The sequence below is a fragment of the Pseudophryne corroboree genome, chromosome 6 (assembly GCF_028390025.1).
Source record: "Pseudophryne corroboree isolate aPseCor3 chromosome 6, aPseCor3.hap2, whole genome shotgun sequence".
Taxonomy (NCBI): domain Eukaryota; kingdom Metazoa; phylum Chordata; class Amphibia; order Anura; family Myobatrachidae; genus Pseudophryne; species Pseudophryne corroboree.
The window spans coordinates 715,630,632-715,646,609 of NC_086449.1; the positions used below are offsets into that span (position 1 = coordinate 715,630,632).

Consider the following 15,978-nt stretch of genomic DNA (forward strand, 5'->3'; position numbering starts at 1 on the left):
CTCCTCCCTATGCTGCACCGCGGAATTACCTCGCCGCGTGTGCAGCGTAGGAGCGGGAAGGAACGGCTGCAGCTGGCCGGGAGGCTGGAAGACTGTGAGAGTGTCTCCGTGAGGCGGCGGCGGGAGGGGGATGATCGCATGTGCCTCATTATTACGTCCGCTCACTCCTGCTACGGCTACACTGATCTCCCCACCGCTGTTAACAGGGGAGATCAGTGTGTAAAAAAAAAATTATGCAGCGCTCACTGAAGAGGGGACGCAGGAAGAGCTGGCTGGAGGGACTGGATAAAGCTGTGGAGGGAGGGAGAGCGGGGGACGCCGCGCTGCTATTGTTGTAATAAATAGTCAGATGGCAGCAGCATGGTGTGGGGTTAAGAAACTGGGGCTTCTGTTACTACCAGTACTCACGACACCTCTGAGTCCTCCTCCCGTTGAGAGATCTATATCTCTTTAGCTGGGATCCTTGTCTCTCCACACTGCAGACACTTGTCCTCCTTTTACTAGGTGGACGGAGTCCTTTATTCTGTTAGTTAAGCCTGCACCTTCCTTCCATTTAGGTGGGATTGGGCATCGTCTCTTTTCCTGTGCTCAAGCCTGCACCCTCCTTCCATTTAGGTGGGATTGGGCAGCTTTCCTTAGGAAAAAGCCTGCACCCTCCTTTTAGTTAGTAGGGATTGGGCCAGTATAAAACAATAAAAATGAAAAATATAAATAAATAAAATAAGTAAATTGTCTTCATGGAGCAGGAGCTCCCATCTTGTGCTTCTTCCTCCTGGCACAATTTTCCAAACTGAGGGAGGAGGGATGTGAAGGGGGAGGAGCCGGCTGTGCACACAATGCTAATTTTAGATTGTGCCACACCTCCGGTTGCAAGCTTCACACCCCTACTGTATAGGACTCCAGTGTCCCCTAGTGGATGAAAGAGAAATTTACTTTAAAGCTGTGTCAACCTCTTAAAGTCGTTACAGTAAGATTGTCTTCTTTGACAACCTTCCTAGGGAAACATCCACTACCGGTGGAGTCACCCACTTATCCATTACACCCTTAGGTAGGGGATAAGTTACTTGAAATACTGTTCAGAAATTGAAAAAGTTTGTCAGGCTGTTTCCAAGCCTCCTCTATTTGAGATTGGAGGGATTTAGGAATGGGAAACGCTGCTGAACGCGGCTTTTGGGATTCGAACAATTCGAATTCTTCTGGCTCCTTTACTTCTGCTACCTTAAAGTTAAGGATAACTTCACCGCTTCTATTATCAAGACCTGAGATTGCCGTGTCCTCTTCTGGAAAATCGGCGTCTAGGTTAGATCCAATTAACTCACCTTCCTCTGTATCAATGAGAAGACCCTTTTCCTCCTCTGCTTCCGGTACAAGAGGTTGAGTCCTTTTAACCGCCTTGCACACATTCGTTACTGCTTGTGCGGGCGGCGTTAACCTGATGAGAACGTCTTACATCGTCTTGGAGAATCCCGCAGCCCTGATTATTGCGTGCGGGATTCCGCCATCTCATTGGAGATTCTATCTGCAAGGTTATTCTTCCATGACCTAGACGGAGCACTGCTCCCAGGTGGAGCGTCCTTGTCTAAGCAGGAATCGCACACCTCGGAGCTGCCATCCGTGTGCTCTTCCCGTTACATGCAAACATAATAGGTCTTGGAGGTCTTGGGTTGGTGTTTTAGACATGTTGACTAAACCCCTTACCAGACTGTGTCACAGCGCTTTCACCCTTTAAACTAGGAAGAGAAAGACTGTGATAGATGACTGAAGCAAAAGGTATTGAGTTGCCTAGCTGGAAATCTCTCTATATTGTAGAGAAGAAAAAATAAAATAAAAAAATTAATTTATTTTGTCTTTACACCAGCCGACTTGCAACCGCCTCACACCCAACTGTAAGTCAGCTACGGTGTTAGAGTTGGCTTCACTTGCTTCTTCATATTTTCTGTAGGCTGTTTGTAATAGAGTTCCTTTGAAAATAAATCATAATCATGATATATTCTTCAGGAGATCCTCATTATAACATTTCACCAGTAGAGGGCGGTGTCTTACTATTAATCTATAATAGGGGGAGGTGCACTCCATGCTCCTCAGTTTTTCTGGTGCCTGCATGAATTTTAAGATGGCCGCCAATTAAAAATTCTGGACACTTTATTTAGAAGGGGGATCTTCCACTGGTGAGTCCCAGTGTCTACACTCTATTGCCGTGTCTTCTGCTGAAGGGAGCTAACTTGCTGTTACTGGCCGCCCTGTATGCGCGCTATACACCCTCGCCTTCCCGCGGCTGAGGAAATTTCCTCAGCCGCGTGCTCACTGCAGCGTCTCGCCTCCGGCGGCTGAGGGTATCTGCTTAGCCGCGCGGTAATACTATCTCCCGCTGGCCGGCGGGCCCGCTCTCACAGGTCCCGTAGCGGCGCCTCTCTCTGCTGACAGGGAAGACTGTGCGCTGCTGAAGGGATCCCGGCCCGCCTCACACTGTGACTGGCTGTCCGGTGCGCCGCTGTGGGGATCTGATTAGTTATCAAATATAGTGGCCTCTATTCTAGCAAAGCCTAATAAAGCCCCATAGGAAATTAATAAAACAAAAAACAAAAAAAAACCTAATGCTACTTGTAATCCTAGGTCTTAAAACAACCAGTACTCACAGTTGCCTTTAGAGAGATGCAGACCCCTTTAGTAGGAATCCTTGTCTCTCAATCCTGAACTTTGTCCTCCTTTTACTCGGGGGACGCAGCTTTCTCTTCTGGTAAAGCCTGCACCCCCATTCATTTAGGTGGGATTGGGCATTTACCGTTTTGTCTTTTAAAACCTGAACCCTCCCTTTAGTTAGGAGGGATTGGGCCAGTCATAAATGAATGAATGAATAAATAAATAAATAAATACATAAATAAAACTTCGTGGAGCAGGAGCTCCCTTCTGTGCTTGTACCTCCTAGGCACAATTTTTCAAACTGAGGGAGGAGGAATGTGAAGGGGGAGGAACCGGCTGTGCAGACAATGCTAATTTTAGATTGTGCCACACCTCCGGTTGCAAGCTTCACACCCCTACCTTATAGGACACCAGTGTCCCCTAGTGGATGAAAGAGAAAATAAGTTAAATAGGGTTGAAAAGCCCTCCTCCTTGAAAACATGCCCTTTCCAGGCACCAAGGAGAAAAAAATGACTGGCCTGGGACAGGCTGGGTAAAGGGTAGAAGGGGCCTCTCCCACTGCACTTGAAGAAATTAACTCCTTGGTTCCCAGTCTAGGACCTATCTATACCCAGTGTCAATCTATTGGCTGACTGAAAAAAATAAGATTTTACTCACCGGTAAATCTTTTTCTCGTAGTCCGTAGTGGATGCTGGGGACTCCGTAAGGACCATGGGGAATAGACGGGCTCCGCAGGAGACTGGGCACTCTAAAGAAAGATGTAGTACTACCTGGTGTGCACTGGCTCCTCCCTCTATGCCCCTCCTCCAGACCTCAGTTAAGGAAACTGTGCCCGGAAGAGCTGACATTACAAGGAAAGGATTTGGAATCCAGGGTAAGACTCATACCAGCCACACCAATCACACCGTATAACTTGTGATAACTTTACCCAGTTAACAGTATGAACAAACAACATAGCATCAACCAAAGGATGCCAATATAACATAACCCTTTATTAAGCAATAACTATATACACGTATTGCAGAAAGTCCGCACTGGGGACGGGCGCCCAGCATCCACTACGGACTACGAGAAAGATTTACCGGTGAGTAAAATCTTATTTTCTCTAATGTCCTAGTGGATGCTAGGGACTCCGTAAGGACCATGGGGATTATACCAAAGCCTTCAAACGGGCGGGAGAGTGCGGGTGACTCTACAGCACCGAATGGGCAAACACAAGGTCCTCCTCAGCCAGGGTATCAAACTTGCAGAATTTTGCAAAAGTGTTTGAACCCGACCAAGTAGCAGCTCGGCAAAGCTGTAATGCCGAGACCCCTCGGGCAGCCGCCCAAGAAGAGCCCACCTTCCTTGTGGAGTGGGCTTTCACTGATTTTGGATGCGCCAATCCTGCCGCAGAATGAGCCTGCTGAATCGTGTTACAGATCCAGCGCGCAATAGTTTGCTTTGAAGCAGGAGCACCCAGCTTGTTGGATGCATACAGGATAAACAGCGAGTCAGTCTTCCTGACTCCAGCCGTTCTGTTAACATAAATCTTCAAAGCCCGGACCACGTCCAGCAACTTGGAATCCTCCAAGTCACGAGTAGCCGCAGGCACCACAATAGGTTGGTTCAAATGAAACGAAGACACCACCTTTGGTAGAAATTGTGGACGAGTCCGCAATTCTGCCCAGCCCATATGAAAAACCAGACAGGGGCTTTTACAGGACAAAGCCGCCAATTCTGACGCACGCCTAGCCGACGCTAAGGCCAACAGCATGACCACTTTCCATGTGAGATACTTTAGCTCCACGGTCTTAAGTGGCTCAAACCAGTGGGATTTCAGGAACCCCAAGACCACGTTAAGATCCCAAGGTGCCACTGGTGGCACAAAAGGGGGATGAATATCTCCCTTAACAAACGTCTGAACCTCAGGCAGTGAAGCCAGTTCCTTTTGAAAGAAAATGGAAAGGGCCGAAATCTGGACCTTTAAGGACCCTAATTTTAGACCCATAGTCACTCCTGACTGTAGGAAGTGCAGGAATCGACCTAGCTGGAATTCCTCTGTAGGGGCCTCCCTGGCCTCACACCAAGCAACATATTTTCGCCATATACGGTGATAATGTTTTGCTGTCACGTCTTTCCTAGCCTTTATCAGCGTAGGAATAACTTCATCCGGAATGCCCTTTTCCGCTAGTATCTGGCGTTCAACCGCCATGCAGTCAAACGCAGCCGCGATAAGTCTTGGAACAGACAGGGCCCTTGTTGTAACAGGTCCTGTCTGAGAGGCAGAGGCCACGGGTCCTCTGTGAGCATTTCTTGCAGTTCCGGGTACCAAGTCCTTCTTGGCCAATCCGGAGCAATGAATATAGGGGGTCATTCCGAGTTGTTCGCTCGGTAAATTTCTTCGCATCGCAGCGATTTTCCACTTAGTGCGCATGCGCAATGTCCGCATTGCGACTGCGCCAAGTAAATTTGCTATGCAGTTAGGAATTTTACTCACGGATTTTTTCTTCGTTCTGGTGATCGTAATGTGATTGACAGGAAGTGGGTGTTTCTGGGCGGAAACTGGCCGTTTTATGGGAGTGTGTGAAAAAACGCTACCGTTTCTGGGAAAAACGCGGGAGTGGCTGGAGAAACGGAGGAGTGTCTGGGCGAACGCTGGGTGTGTTTGTGACGTCAAACCAGGAACGACAAGCACTGAACTGATCGCAGATGCTGAGTAAGTCTCGAGTTACTCAGAAACTGAACAGAGATGTCTTATCGCAATATTGCGAATCTTTCGTTCGCAATTTTAATATGCTAAGATTCACTCCCAGTAGGCGGCGGCTTAGCGTGTGCAAAGCTGCTAAAAGCAGCTTGCGAGCGAACAACTCGGAATGACCCCCATAGTTCTCATTCCTCTTTTTCTTACAATTCTCAGCACCTTGGGTATGAGAGGAAAAGGAGGAAACACATAGACCGTCTGGAACACCCATGGTGTTACTAGTGCGTCCACAGCTATCGCCTGAGGGTCCCTTGACCTGGCGCAATACCTGTTTAGCTTTTTGTTGAGGCGTGAAACCATCATGTCCACCTGTGGGAGTTCCCATCGATTTGCAATCAGCGTGAAGACTTCTTGATGAAGTCCCCACTCTCCTGGGTGGAGGTCGTGTCTGCTGAGGAAGTCTGCTTCCCAGTTGTCGACCCCCGGAATGAACACTGCTGACAGTGCTTGCACGTGATTCTCCGCCCAACAAAGAATCCTGGTGGCTTCTGCCATCGCCACCCTGCTTCTTGTGCCGCCCTGTCGGTTGACATGGGCCACTGCAGTGATGTTGTCTGACTGAATCAGCACTGGTTGGTCTCGAAGCAGAGGCTCCGCTTGGCTTAGGGCGTTGTATATGGCCCTTAGTTCTAGGATATTTATGTGCAGACAAGTCTCCTGACTTGACCACAGCCCTTGGAAGTTTCTTCCCTGAGTGACTGCCCCCAATCCTCGGAGGCTTGCATCCGTGGTCACCAGGACCCAGTCCTGTATGCCGAACCTGCGGCCCTCGAGAAGGTGAGCACTCTGCAGCCACCACAGAAGAGAGGCCAGGGTAATCAGCCGATGCATCTGAAGATGCGATCCGGACCACTTGTCCAACAGATCCCACTGAAAAATCCTGGCATGGAACCTGCCGAAGGGAATGGCTTCGTATGACACCACCATCTTTCCCAGGACTCGCGTGCAGTGATGCACCGACACCTGTTTTGGTTTCAGGAGGTCCCTGACCAGAGTCACGAGCTCCTGAGCCTTCTCCTCCGGGAGAAATACCGTCTTCTGGCCTGTATTCAGAATCATGCCCAGGAAGGGCAGACGCTTCGTAGGGATCAGCTGCGACTTTGGAAGATTCAGAATCCAGCCGTGCTGCCGCAACACTTCCTGAGAGTGTACTACGCTGATCAGTAATTGCTCCCTGGACCTCGCCTTTATGAGGAGATCGTCCAAGTATGGGATAATTGTAACTCATTGCTACCGAAGGAGCACCATCATCTCCGCAATCACCTTGGTAAATATTCTCGGTGCCGTGGACAGGCCAAACGGCAGCGTCTGGAATTGGTAATGACAGTCCTGTACCACAAACCTGAGGTACTCTTGATGAGGCGGATAAATGGGGACATGCAAGTAAGCATCCTTGATGTCCAGAGACACCATGAAATCCCCCTCTTCCAGACTTGCAATGACCGCTCTGAGCGATTCCATTTTGAACTTGAATTTCCTCAGATAAATATTCATGGATTTTAAATTCAAGATGGGCCTGACCGAACCGTCCGGTTTCGGTACCACAAACATAGTGGAATAGTAACCCCTTCCCTGTTGAAGGAGGGGAACCTTTACTACCACCTGCTGGAGGTATAGCTTGTGAATTGCCGCCAGCACTACCTCCCTTTCCATGGGGGAAGCTGGCAAGGCCGATTTTAGGTAACGGTGAGGGGGCGTCACTTCGAACTCCAGCTTGTATCCCTGAGACACAATTTGTATAGCCCAAGGATCCACCTGTGAGCGAACCCACTGGTGGCTGAAATTTCGGAGACGTGCCCCCACCAACTCCTGGCTCCGCCTGTGGAGCCCCAGCGTCATGCGGTAGATTTAGTGGAAGCCGGGGAGGACTTTTGTTCCTGGGAACTAGCTGCATGGTGCAGCTTTTTTCCTCTACCCCTGTCTCTGGCAAGAAAAGATGCCCCTCTGACTTTCTTGCTCTTTTGCGAACGAAAGGACTGCATTTGGTAATACGGTGCTTTCTTCGGCTGTGAGGGAACATAAGGCAAGAAATTTGACTTCCCAGCCGTAGCAGTGGAAACTAGGTCCGAGAGACCGTCCCCAAATAATTCCTCACCCTTATAAGGCAAAACCTCCATGTGTTTTTTTAGAGTCGGCATCCCCTGTCCATTGCCGAGTCCATAAGACCCTTCTGGCAGAAATGGACATTGCGTTTATTCTAGAGCCCAGCAGGCAAATGTCCCTCTGGGCATCGCGCATATATAGGACAGCGTCCTTGATATGTCCCAGGGTCAGTAGAACAGTGTCCCTGTCCAGGGTATCTATCTCCTCCGAGAGATTATCAGTCCAAGCTGCTACAGCACTACACATCCAGGCCGAAGCAATTGCTGGCCTCAGTAGAGTACCAGAATGTGTATAAACAGACTTCAGGATAGCTTCCTGCTTTCTATCCGCAGGATCCTTTAGGGCGGCCGTATCCTGAGACGGCAGGGCCACCCTCTTAGATAAGCGTGTCAACGCCTTGTCTACCCTCGGGGAGGATTCCCAGCGTAACCTGTCCGTTGGCGGGAAAGGATACGCCATCAGTAATCTCTTGGAAATTACTACTTTCCTATCAGGGGAATCCCACGCTTTTACACATAATTCATTTAATTCATGTGAAGGGGGAAAAGTCACTTCTTGCTTTTTCTCCCCATACATATAAACCCTCTTGTCAGGGACAGGGTTTTCCTCTGATATGTGCAAAACATCCTTCATTGCTATAATCATGTAGCGGATGGCTTTAGTCATTTTAGGCTGCAACTTTGCATCATCGTCATCGACACTGGAGTCAGACTCCGTGTCGTCATCTGTGTCAACCATCTGGGATAGTGGGCGCTTGTGAGACCCTGACGGCCTCTGCATTGTAGGATCAGGCATGGGTTGAGACCCTGACTGTCCCAAGGCTACAGCTTTATCCAACCTGTTATGAAGGAGCTTACATTATCATTTAACACCTTCCACATATCCATCCAATCAGGTGTCGGCACCGTCGGCGGCGACACCTCATTCACCTGCACTTGTTCTGCCTCCACATATCCTTCCTCATCAAACATGTCGACACTGACGTACCGACACACCGCACACACACAGGGAATGCTCTGACTGAGGACAGGACCCCACAAAGGCTTTTGGGGAGACAGAGAGAGTATGCCAGCACACACCCCAGCGCTATATAACCCAGGGATTACACTGTACCTTAGTGATTATCCAGTAGCTGCTGTTTGTGATCGTTTTGTGCCTAAATTTATGTGCCCCCCCTCTCTTTTTACCCTTTTTGCACCTGGATACTGCAGGGGAGAGCCTGGGGAGCGTCTTTCCAGCGGAGCTGTGAAGAGAAAATGGCGCTGGTGTGCTGAGGAAGAAGGCCCCGCCCCCTCAGCGGCGGGCTTCTGTCCCGCTTCTATGTGTAAAAAATGGCGGGGGCTCGAACATATATCCAGTGCCTGACTGGATATATGTGTTATTTTGCCAAAAGGTACCTTAATTGCTGCCCAGGGCGCCCCCCCCTGCGCCCTGCACCCTACAGTGACCGGAGTGTGCGGGTGGGCTGTGGGAGCAATGGCGCACAGCTGTAGTGCTGTGCGCTACCTTAAGTGAAGACAGGAGTCTTCTGCCGCCGATTTCGATGTCTTCATGCTTCTGCCGCTGTACTTCTGGCTCTGCGAGGGTGACGGCGGCGCAGCTCCGGGAACGGATGATCAAGGTTAGGTACCTGTGTTCGATCCCTCTGGAGCTAATGGTGTCCAGTAGCCTAAGAAGTGCAACCTAGCCGCAGTTGGTAGGTTTGCTTCTCTCCCCTCAGTCCCACGTAGCAGAGAGAGTGTTGCCAGCAGAAGCTCTCTGAAAATAAAAAACCTAAACTAAAATACTTTCTTCTTAGCAAGCTCAGGAGAGCCCACTAAAAGCACCCAGCTCTGGCCGGGCACAGATTCTAACTGAGGTCTGGAGGAGGGGCATAGAGGGAGGAGCCAGTGCACACCAGGTAGTACTACATCTTTCTTTAGAGTGCCCAGTCTCCTGCGGAGCCCGTCTATTCCCCATGGTCCTTACGGAGTCCCCACCATCCACTAGGACGTTAGAGAAAAGAAGAATTATATGGAGAAAAAAAACTTACTTTAATGTCATTTGTATCCCGGATGAGCTTGTTAATATCGTGTGCCTCCGCAGTCAGCTTCCAGGGGTTGTGCTGGAAGATCACCCCCTCCCCACCACAGCTGTACAGGGAGAATGGGGGCCGGTCCCCCTCTGCACCTGCAGGATACACACATAGTAAGGGGAGGGAGGATGTATTTACGTTCTTACACATTATTTTTTGTGGTACAGTATATAATGCGCAATCTGTTACAGTTTAATATATGAAGACATTATTTAAATGTTTCCATATGTTAGTAAGGTGAAAGGAACGACATACGAGACTGCAAGTGTTCTGTAAAACTAATAGATATTACACTCTGCAGGGATCACATTTGTGTCTGCATATTTGCATTTATTAAAGCCAAGATAAAATGGTAATCCGGTCCATCTTACTACCAAATGAACCTGTGGCCATTGTAGCCATATCTTTACAAAGGGATAGCTAATGCAGTCACCTCTTTTCAAGAACGCTATACACTAAACCAACTGTTTAAATTTGACCATTGGGATCTGCGGGCACATTAGAACATGAGCCAGACATGCAGTAACTGTGCTGAACGATTAGACTGCAGTCTAAATGGTTTATATCTACAAAATATAATGAGTTGCAGTGGTTAGCATTGCTGCTTTGAAGCACTGGAGCCATGAGATCTAGCTTTGCATGAGCGTGTATGGTCTCCTATGGGAGCTAGGGTTCCCTCCCAAGGTACAAAACATGCTGGTAGGTTAAATGGCTTCTGACAATGGTAGAGAGTATAGACTGTACATCTCAAAGCCTTGTGTGAATGACTGAACATTCTCTATAAAGGTGCTGTGTTATAGGTTGATGCTATATAAAATGACAATACAAATACTGTAACTTAAAGGGTTTATTCCTTATTAAATATGTCCATACTTTATTAAATGTCCATTGTGTGCATTCACCTGTCTGCAGCAGGTTGCAGTGTTTGACTCACAGGCTTGCTTTGTACAATTGCATCAGACTCACAGGCTTGCTTTGTACAATTGCATCAGGCACTGTACAAGGTAGAACAGGGTGTAGGATCCTGCTTGGGAGCGACAGTGTCACTACCACATGCCTTGGGAAGCTGCACCAGTCGCATGTCACAGAATCACCTTAGCACATAGATCAGTAACTACAATCTCACCGAATGAGAATGGAGGCAGTGGAGGTCCCCAACACAGGGCATACACAGTCTTCTTATGGTACGTGCTGGAAATCTGAGGGGGCCTGCAGACAAACAAAAGAATCATCATACAGCCTTATACTTGTCTCTTACAATCAATTCTCATTCTCACTACAAAGAAAATGTAAGACCAGGAACTTTATTGGGGAATTTCAACTTGACATGCACATACAGTATGCATAACGTATGTCTAAGGGTGTGTACACACGGTGAGATATTTTCTTTCGATTTTGACTACATAGTCAAAATTGCAAGAAAAGTTAGTGCAGATCGCAAGGTGAAAGTCACCTTGCGATCCCGATGCGCGGTCCCGATGCGCGGTCCCGCCAGGTCGGCATCGCAAGAAAAGATAGACTGTGCAGGCAAGTCAATCCTTGCTAGATCGGTGTACTATCTAGTTCATCTCACATGTCAATGACATCTCACATAAGCCAAAATCTCACATAAGCCAAAATCGTAAGCACACAGTCCATATCTCAAGAAGAGTTAGTCAAAATCGGTGGTGCTGGGCTCTGGGGGGTTCAAGGGAAATTGCAAGTGAAAATCGGGCATAGCAAGGATCTCACCGTGTGTACACACCCTAACACACAAACTTATAATACGCATCTGCAAGTGTCTAATCAGGTTGGGTGCAATATTCCAGCGGCCAGGTTCCTGACTGTCACAATCCCAACAGCAGAATCCAGACGGTCACAATGGCAACGACATTTTGTGAGTATTCTAACTCTAACCCACCCTTCCCACAGCCTAACCCTATCCATCCCCCTAGTAGCTAACCCCAAAACTAACCATAACCCTAATACTCCATAGTGACCGTTGGAATGACCCTGCCGGGATCGTGACCATCAGGATCCTGACTACATCCAGTCTAATCAATAACCACAGAAAGAATGCTCTGTTCTGTATTTGCGTTACTGGATCTGTCTGGTACTGCATTAACTAAGATGTTACACTTAGGGGGTAATTCCAAGTTGATCGCAGCAGGAATTTTTTTTAGAAGTTGGGCAAAACCATGTGCACTGCAGAGGAGGCAGATATAACATGTGCAGAGAGAGTTAGATTTGGGTGGGTTATTTTGTTTCTGTGCAGGGTAAATACTGGCTGCTTTATTTTTACACTGCAATTTAGATTGCAGATTGAACTCACCACACCCAAATCTATCTCTATCTGCACATGTTATATCTGCTGCCCCCCTGCAGTGCACATGGTTTTGCCCAACTGCTAAAATTTTTCCTGCTGCGATCAACTTGGAATTACCCCCTTAGCTCAGATCTGGTTAACATGGGTGTTTCTGTCTGTATCCTAGATGTGTTCCATTTACCATGTAATGGACAGGGTTGTAAGTAATCCCAAATTAGATCTTGATGGTAAATTAGCAACATACAGAGGAACGTAATACACCAATGCTTACAGTTGTATACTTCCCCTAAAATCTAAGGGCTTGATGCAGAGTTCAATATATGCCTGTTTATGGAGCGTATCATGTGAGCTTTAACACTGTGCATGCTCCAAAACGGCATGTATGCAAGTACAGGCTGTATGCATGTCATCTCCACTTACAGGTAAGGCGCAATAGAGCATTCTCACAAATTTCAGGGAGGGTATGTCCTCTGCAAATTATGAAAATATGGGCTTAAGTGTAAATACGCCTGCTTCCAGGAGCTTCACTTGCCCCAAGTACAGTATATACTGTTGGGTGCACTGCAAAGTGTATACAATTCTGCAGACAAAGCACATATGTGTACATGCAATCCATTACTGCCAACTTCTGTCCAACTCTGCATCAGCCACAACTATGCAGATAATCATTCCTCAGCAGCTCAAGAAAAGTCTGCCAACTATTTTCTTGCAATATCAGATACTGAATTACAAAACTCATATGTACCCCTAGGGGTTCTTTTAAAGATAGTATGGTGTCACACATAGATTGTGGCCTATACTGAGACTAGAGGTCCCAGGGCATCAGTTTACAGGCCTAATTACACATGCCATGCTACACGTTTATCATTGTGACTTACAGCTCTTACAGGCAGACAATGACAGTTACTGGATCATTGTAGCACAGGTCTTAGCCACTTGTGCCTGTGAAACTTACTTGCTGGAAAAGGCATCATATATCCCAACTTTGCCGTCATCCGTTCCAAATGCCAAGCTGCCTTCTTTGGTAGGATGCCAGGAAAGCTGGAGAGGAAAACACCAAGTGAAAGAGAGGAAGAATCTCTTCCCATAACCAGTGGAAGGAGGACAAACTAACAAAAACACAGCAAAACATGCAGCCAACTTCCCTTGTTATCCGTTATTTATGGCCCTATGGGGCTCACTGCAACATCCAGATGATAATGCATAGAAATAAAACTGCCCCAAAACAGCTATGGGTGGCTGAGTGTATGGTAGTAGCAGGAATGTACAGTAATTGCAGGTTACTGACATTAAAGGGAAGCCCCATTTCAATTAGTAAATAGCTTGGATCTAAAGATACTTTCCATTCCCTGCTTATCAACATGTTGAAGACATTTTTCCATTTGCTTGCCCTTACCGCAGTCACTTTGGACCGGATGCCCTGCCACAGCGTCTTCACGTCGTATGCATTTGTTACTGAGAGCGTGTTCCACACACGGATCATGCTATCACCTACGCCGACCGCCAGACATCCGGCTGCCACAGGAGAGAAAGCCAGGCTGTACACAAAGCCACCTAATGAGCTCAGTGACCAGCAGCAAGACAGGGAACCCAAGTCCCAGCATTTCACCTGCACAGCAAAAAGTGCATACATACATTACACTGATTAAGAGACAGCAGAGCGGCACTTCAGCATATAAATACTGACAACTAGAAAGGTGTAAATGAACATGTCCCAAAAAATTCAACAAAGGCACCATGCTCCTTCAATGAAACCGTGCATCCCCCTCACCACTGTCAGTCTCTTTAAATATAGGGGGAAATGTACCAAGCCTTCTCAGGAGTGAAGAAGTGGACAATTGGAGAAGTTGCACGTAGCAACCATCAGCTTCTATCATTTTATATATGGTACATCTGTCACACAGTATTCGCAGGTTTCCCAAGGCGAGCTCAGGGAGGAGAGAATCCTCCCATGGAGCAGAAGGATCCAAAAAATGCTCACTAGAGGATGATTGGATACTATGGGCAACTTCCCCACTCTACAGAAGGATTGATACATCTCCCCCATAGTTAACTGAACTATAGCTTTTAAACGGAAATCAATATCTATGGATATTAAAAGGTCCATAAATTGTGAGAAAGGCAATGTGTATTATCTGAACACCTCTCTAAAACAGAGGTCTCAGCTCAAGTACCACCAACAGGGAATGTTTTGTGGATGTCTTTAGTCATGCACAGGTGAGGTCATCTATTTTGCTGGGCCAGTGATAACCCACCTGCTCCACAGACAGAAATCCACAGAACATGACCTGTTGCGGGTAATAGAGTTGAGATTGACAACCACTGATCAATAATGTATATCAAGTTATAGGTTATTAGGTACAGTATAAAATATATGCCTCAATATGTTAGAGGAGTGCCTTGTATATTGAGCAAACATCCTATAGTGCTATAGCTACTGGTAACACGCAGGCATATTCAATTAGCCGCTGCACAGTGGGGAAGAGCTATTCCATTAGTCTTTTCCATGCACCTAAAATCAGTGATTCCACGTAAACTGCAGAATCAATGGGTTTTCCCACGCGTGAACCCCAATTGTGCTTTATTTCTCACATACTTTTCCTTGCAGCTCCAGAACCAGAAATTATGGGTCACTGTGCATTAGGTTATATGGTCTTATCAGTGCCTAATATTTCAGTGAGTGTCATTTATACAGCCACAGATTTGGTCACTTGGAGGTCGGAAAATTCCACAAGTTACACTCAATATAACCTTTATAATGAACTGCTTTAGCTTGTGATGTACACATTGGCGATTGCCTAGCACTCACATCCCGATCCATAGAGGTAGACAGCAGCAACTCTGTCCCTTCCTCTGTAACAAGCGAACAAAGGTTAAACACAATCCGAGTGTGGTTCTGTCCTTCCGAAGAGCCCAGGAGACTCCATTTCTGTTTCCCAGTCCTGGTTAAATCCCACAGGAGCACCTCCCCCCTGCAAAGTCAAAGCAAAAAGTGGTCACACAGATTCCAAATCACTTAATATATACATACACTGTATATCTCAATAGTACCACATGGTAGAGCCTTCCTGTCATGCACAGCCAAGGTCACCACTTCACACATGACAAGAACCCACGTTTCCTGAAATACCATGTTCTGCTGTGGTCATGCAGATGATCTAAATGGCTACAGGGTTTTCTATGGCCACACCCGTCTAGGAGCACCTTAACACTAACCCAAAGCAACTGGACAATAACTCAGTTGGTCGCCCGTGAGGCCAGTGCAGTGTTAGCCATAACCGCTCCTTCATCGCTGGATCAGTGCCCCCTCCACGCCGCTTCAGATAGGGGAGCTTCAGGGTCATAATGCCTACAGATACAACACAGAAACATTAACACAGTCTATAATGATAGAAAATGCAACAATAAAGTTAAAGGATAAAAGTAAAGTTGCAGGTGCTGTCCAGCTTACAAAATAGCCAATGGCTCAATCTTAATCATCCTTATATGTTCTTAAAAAAAATAAAAAATTATTTATTTTTTAGAAGTCACATCAAAACTTTTGTGGACTTTGGCATACACAGCCAGCTGAGCTCTCTCCATTGTTATCGTTGACTGAGCCCCTCGCTGTAATGTTGCTGCACCATCAATTCTATTTCTCTTATTCATTCTTAATTCTCTTTGGTTATCTTACACGTACCATCTAGAGCAGAGTTTCCCAACCATGGCCTTCAGGCCACACTAACAAGACAGTGGTTGCAATATACTGGAGGTCTAATACATTAATACTTATTGAAAAAATAAGAATTTACTTACCGATAATTCTATTTCTCGGAGTCCGTAGTGGATGCTGGGGTTCCTGAAAGGACCATGGGGAATAGCGGCTCCGCAGGAGACAGGGCACAAAAAGTAAAGCTTTAGGATCAGGTGGTGTGCACTGGCTCCTCCCCCTATGACCCTCCTCCAAGCCTCAGTTAGGTACTGTGCCCGGACGAGCGTACACAATAAGGAAGGATTTATGAATCCCGGGTAAGACTCATACCAGCCACACCAATCACACTGTACAACCTGTGATCTGAACCCAGTTAACAGTATGATAACAGCGGAGCCTCTGAAAAGATGGCTCACAACAAT

General features: G+C 47.1%; 1 protein-coding gene across 5 annotated transcripts in view; it reads right to left on the bottom strand.

Annotated features, from left to right (window-relative positions):
* The window catches only part of GEMIN5 (gem nuclear organelle associated protein 5), a 305,616-nt gene that overhangs the window by 184,243 nt on the left and 105,395 nt on the right, over nucleotides 1-15,978 (bottom strand). For 4 of the 5 annotated variants that reach the window (XM_063928370.1, XM_063928368.1, XM_063928369.1 and 1 more), the window contains 6 exons: nucleotides 15,082-15,214; nucleotides 14,675-14,837; nucleotides 13,262-13,474; nucleotides 12,821-12,906; nucleotides 10,687-10,769; nucleotides 9,519-9,655 (listed from right to left, as the gene is read on the bottom strand). In XM_063928370.1, the coding sequence (XP_063784440.1) occupies nucleotides 9,519-9,655; nucleotides 10,687-10,769; nucleotides 12,821-12,906; nucleotides 13,262-13,474; nucleotides 14,675-14,837; nucleotides 15,082-15,214 (815 nt within the window). The remainder of the gene's footprint in view (nucleotides 1-9,518; nucleotides 9,656-10,686; nucleotides 10,770-12,820; nucleotides 12,907-13,261; nucleotides 13,475-14,674; nucleotides 14,838-15,081; nucleotides 15,215-15,978) is intronic. The other variant, XM_063928371.1, reaches the window with a different exon arrangement.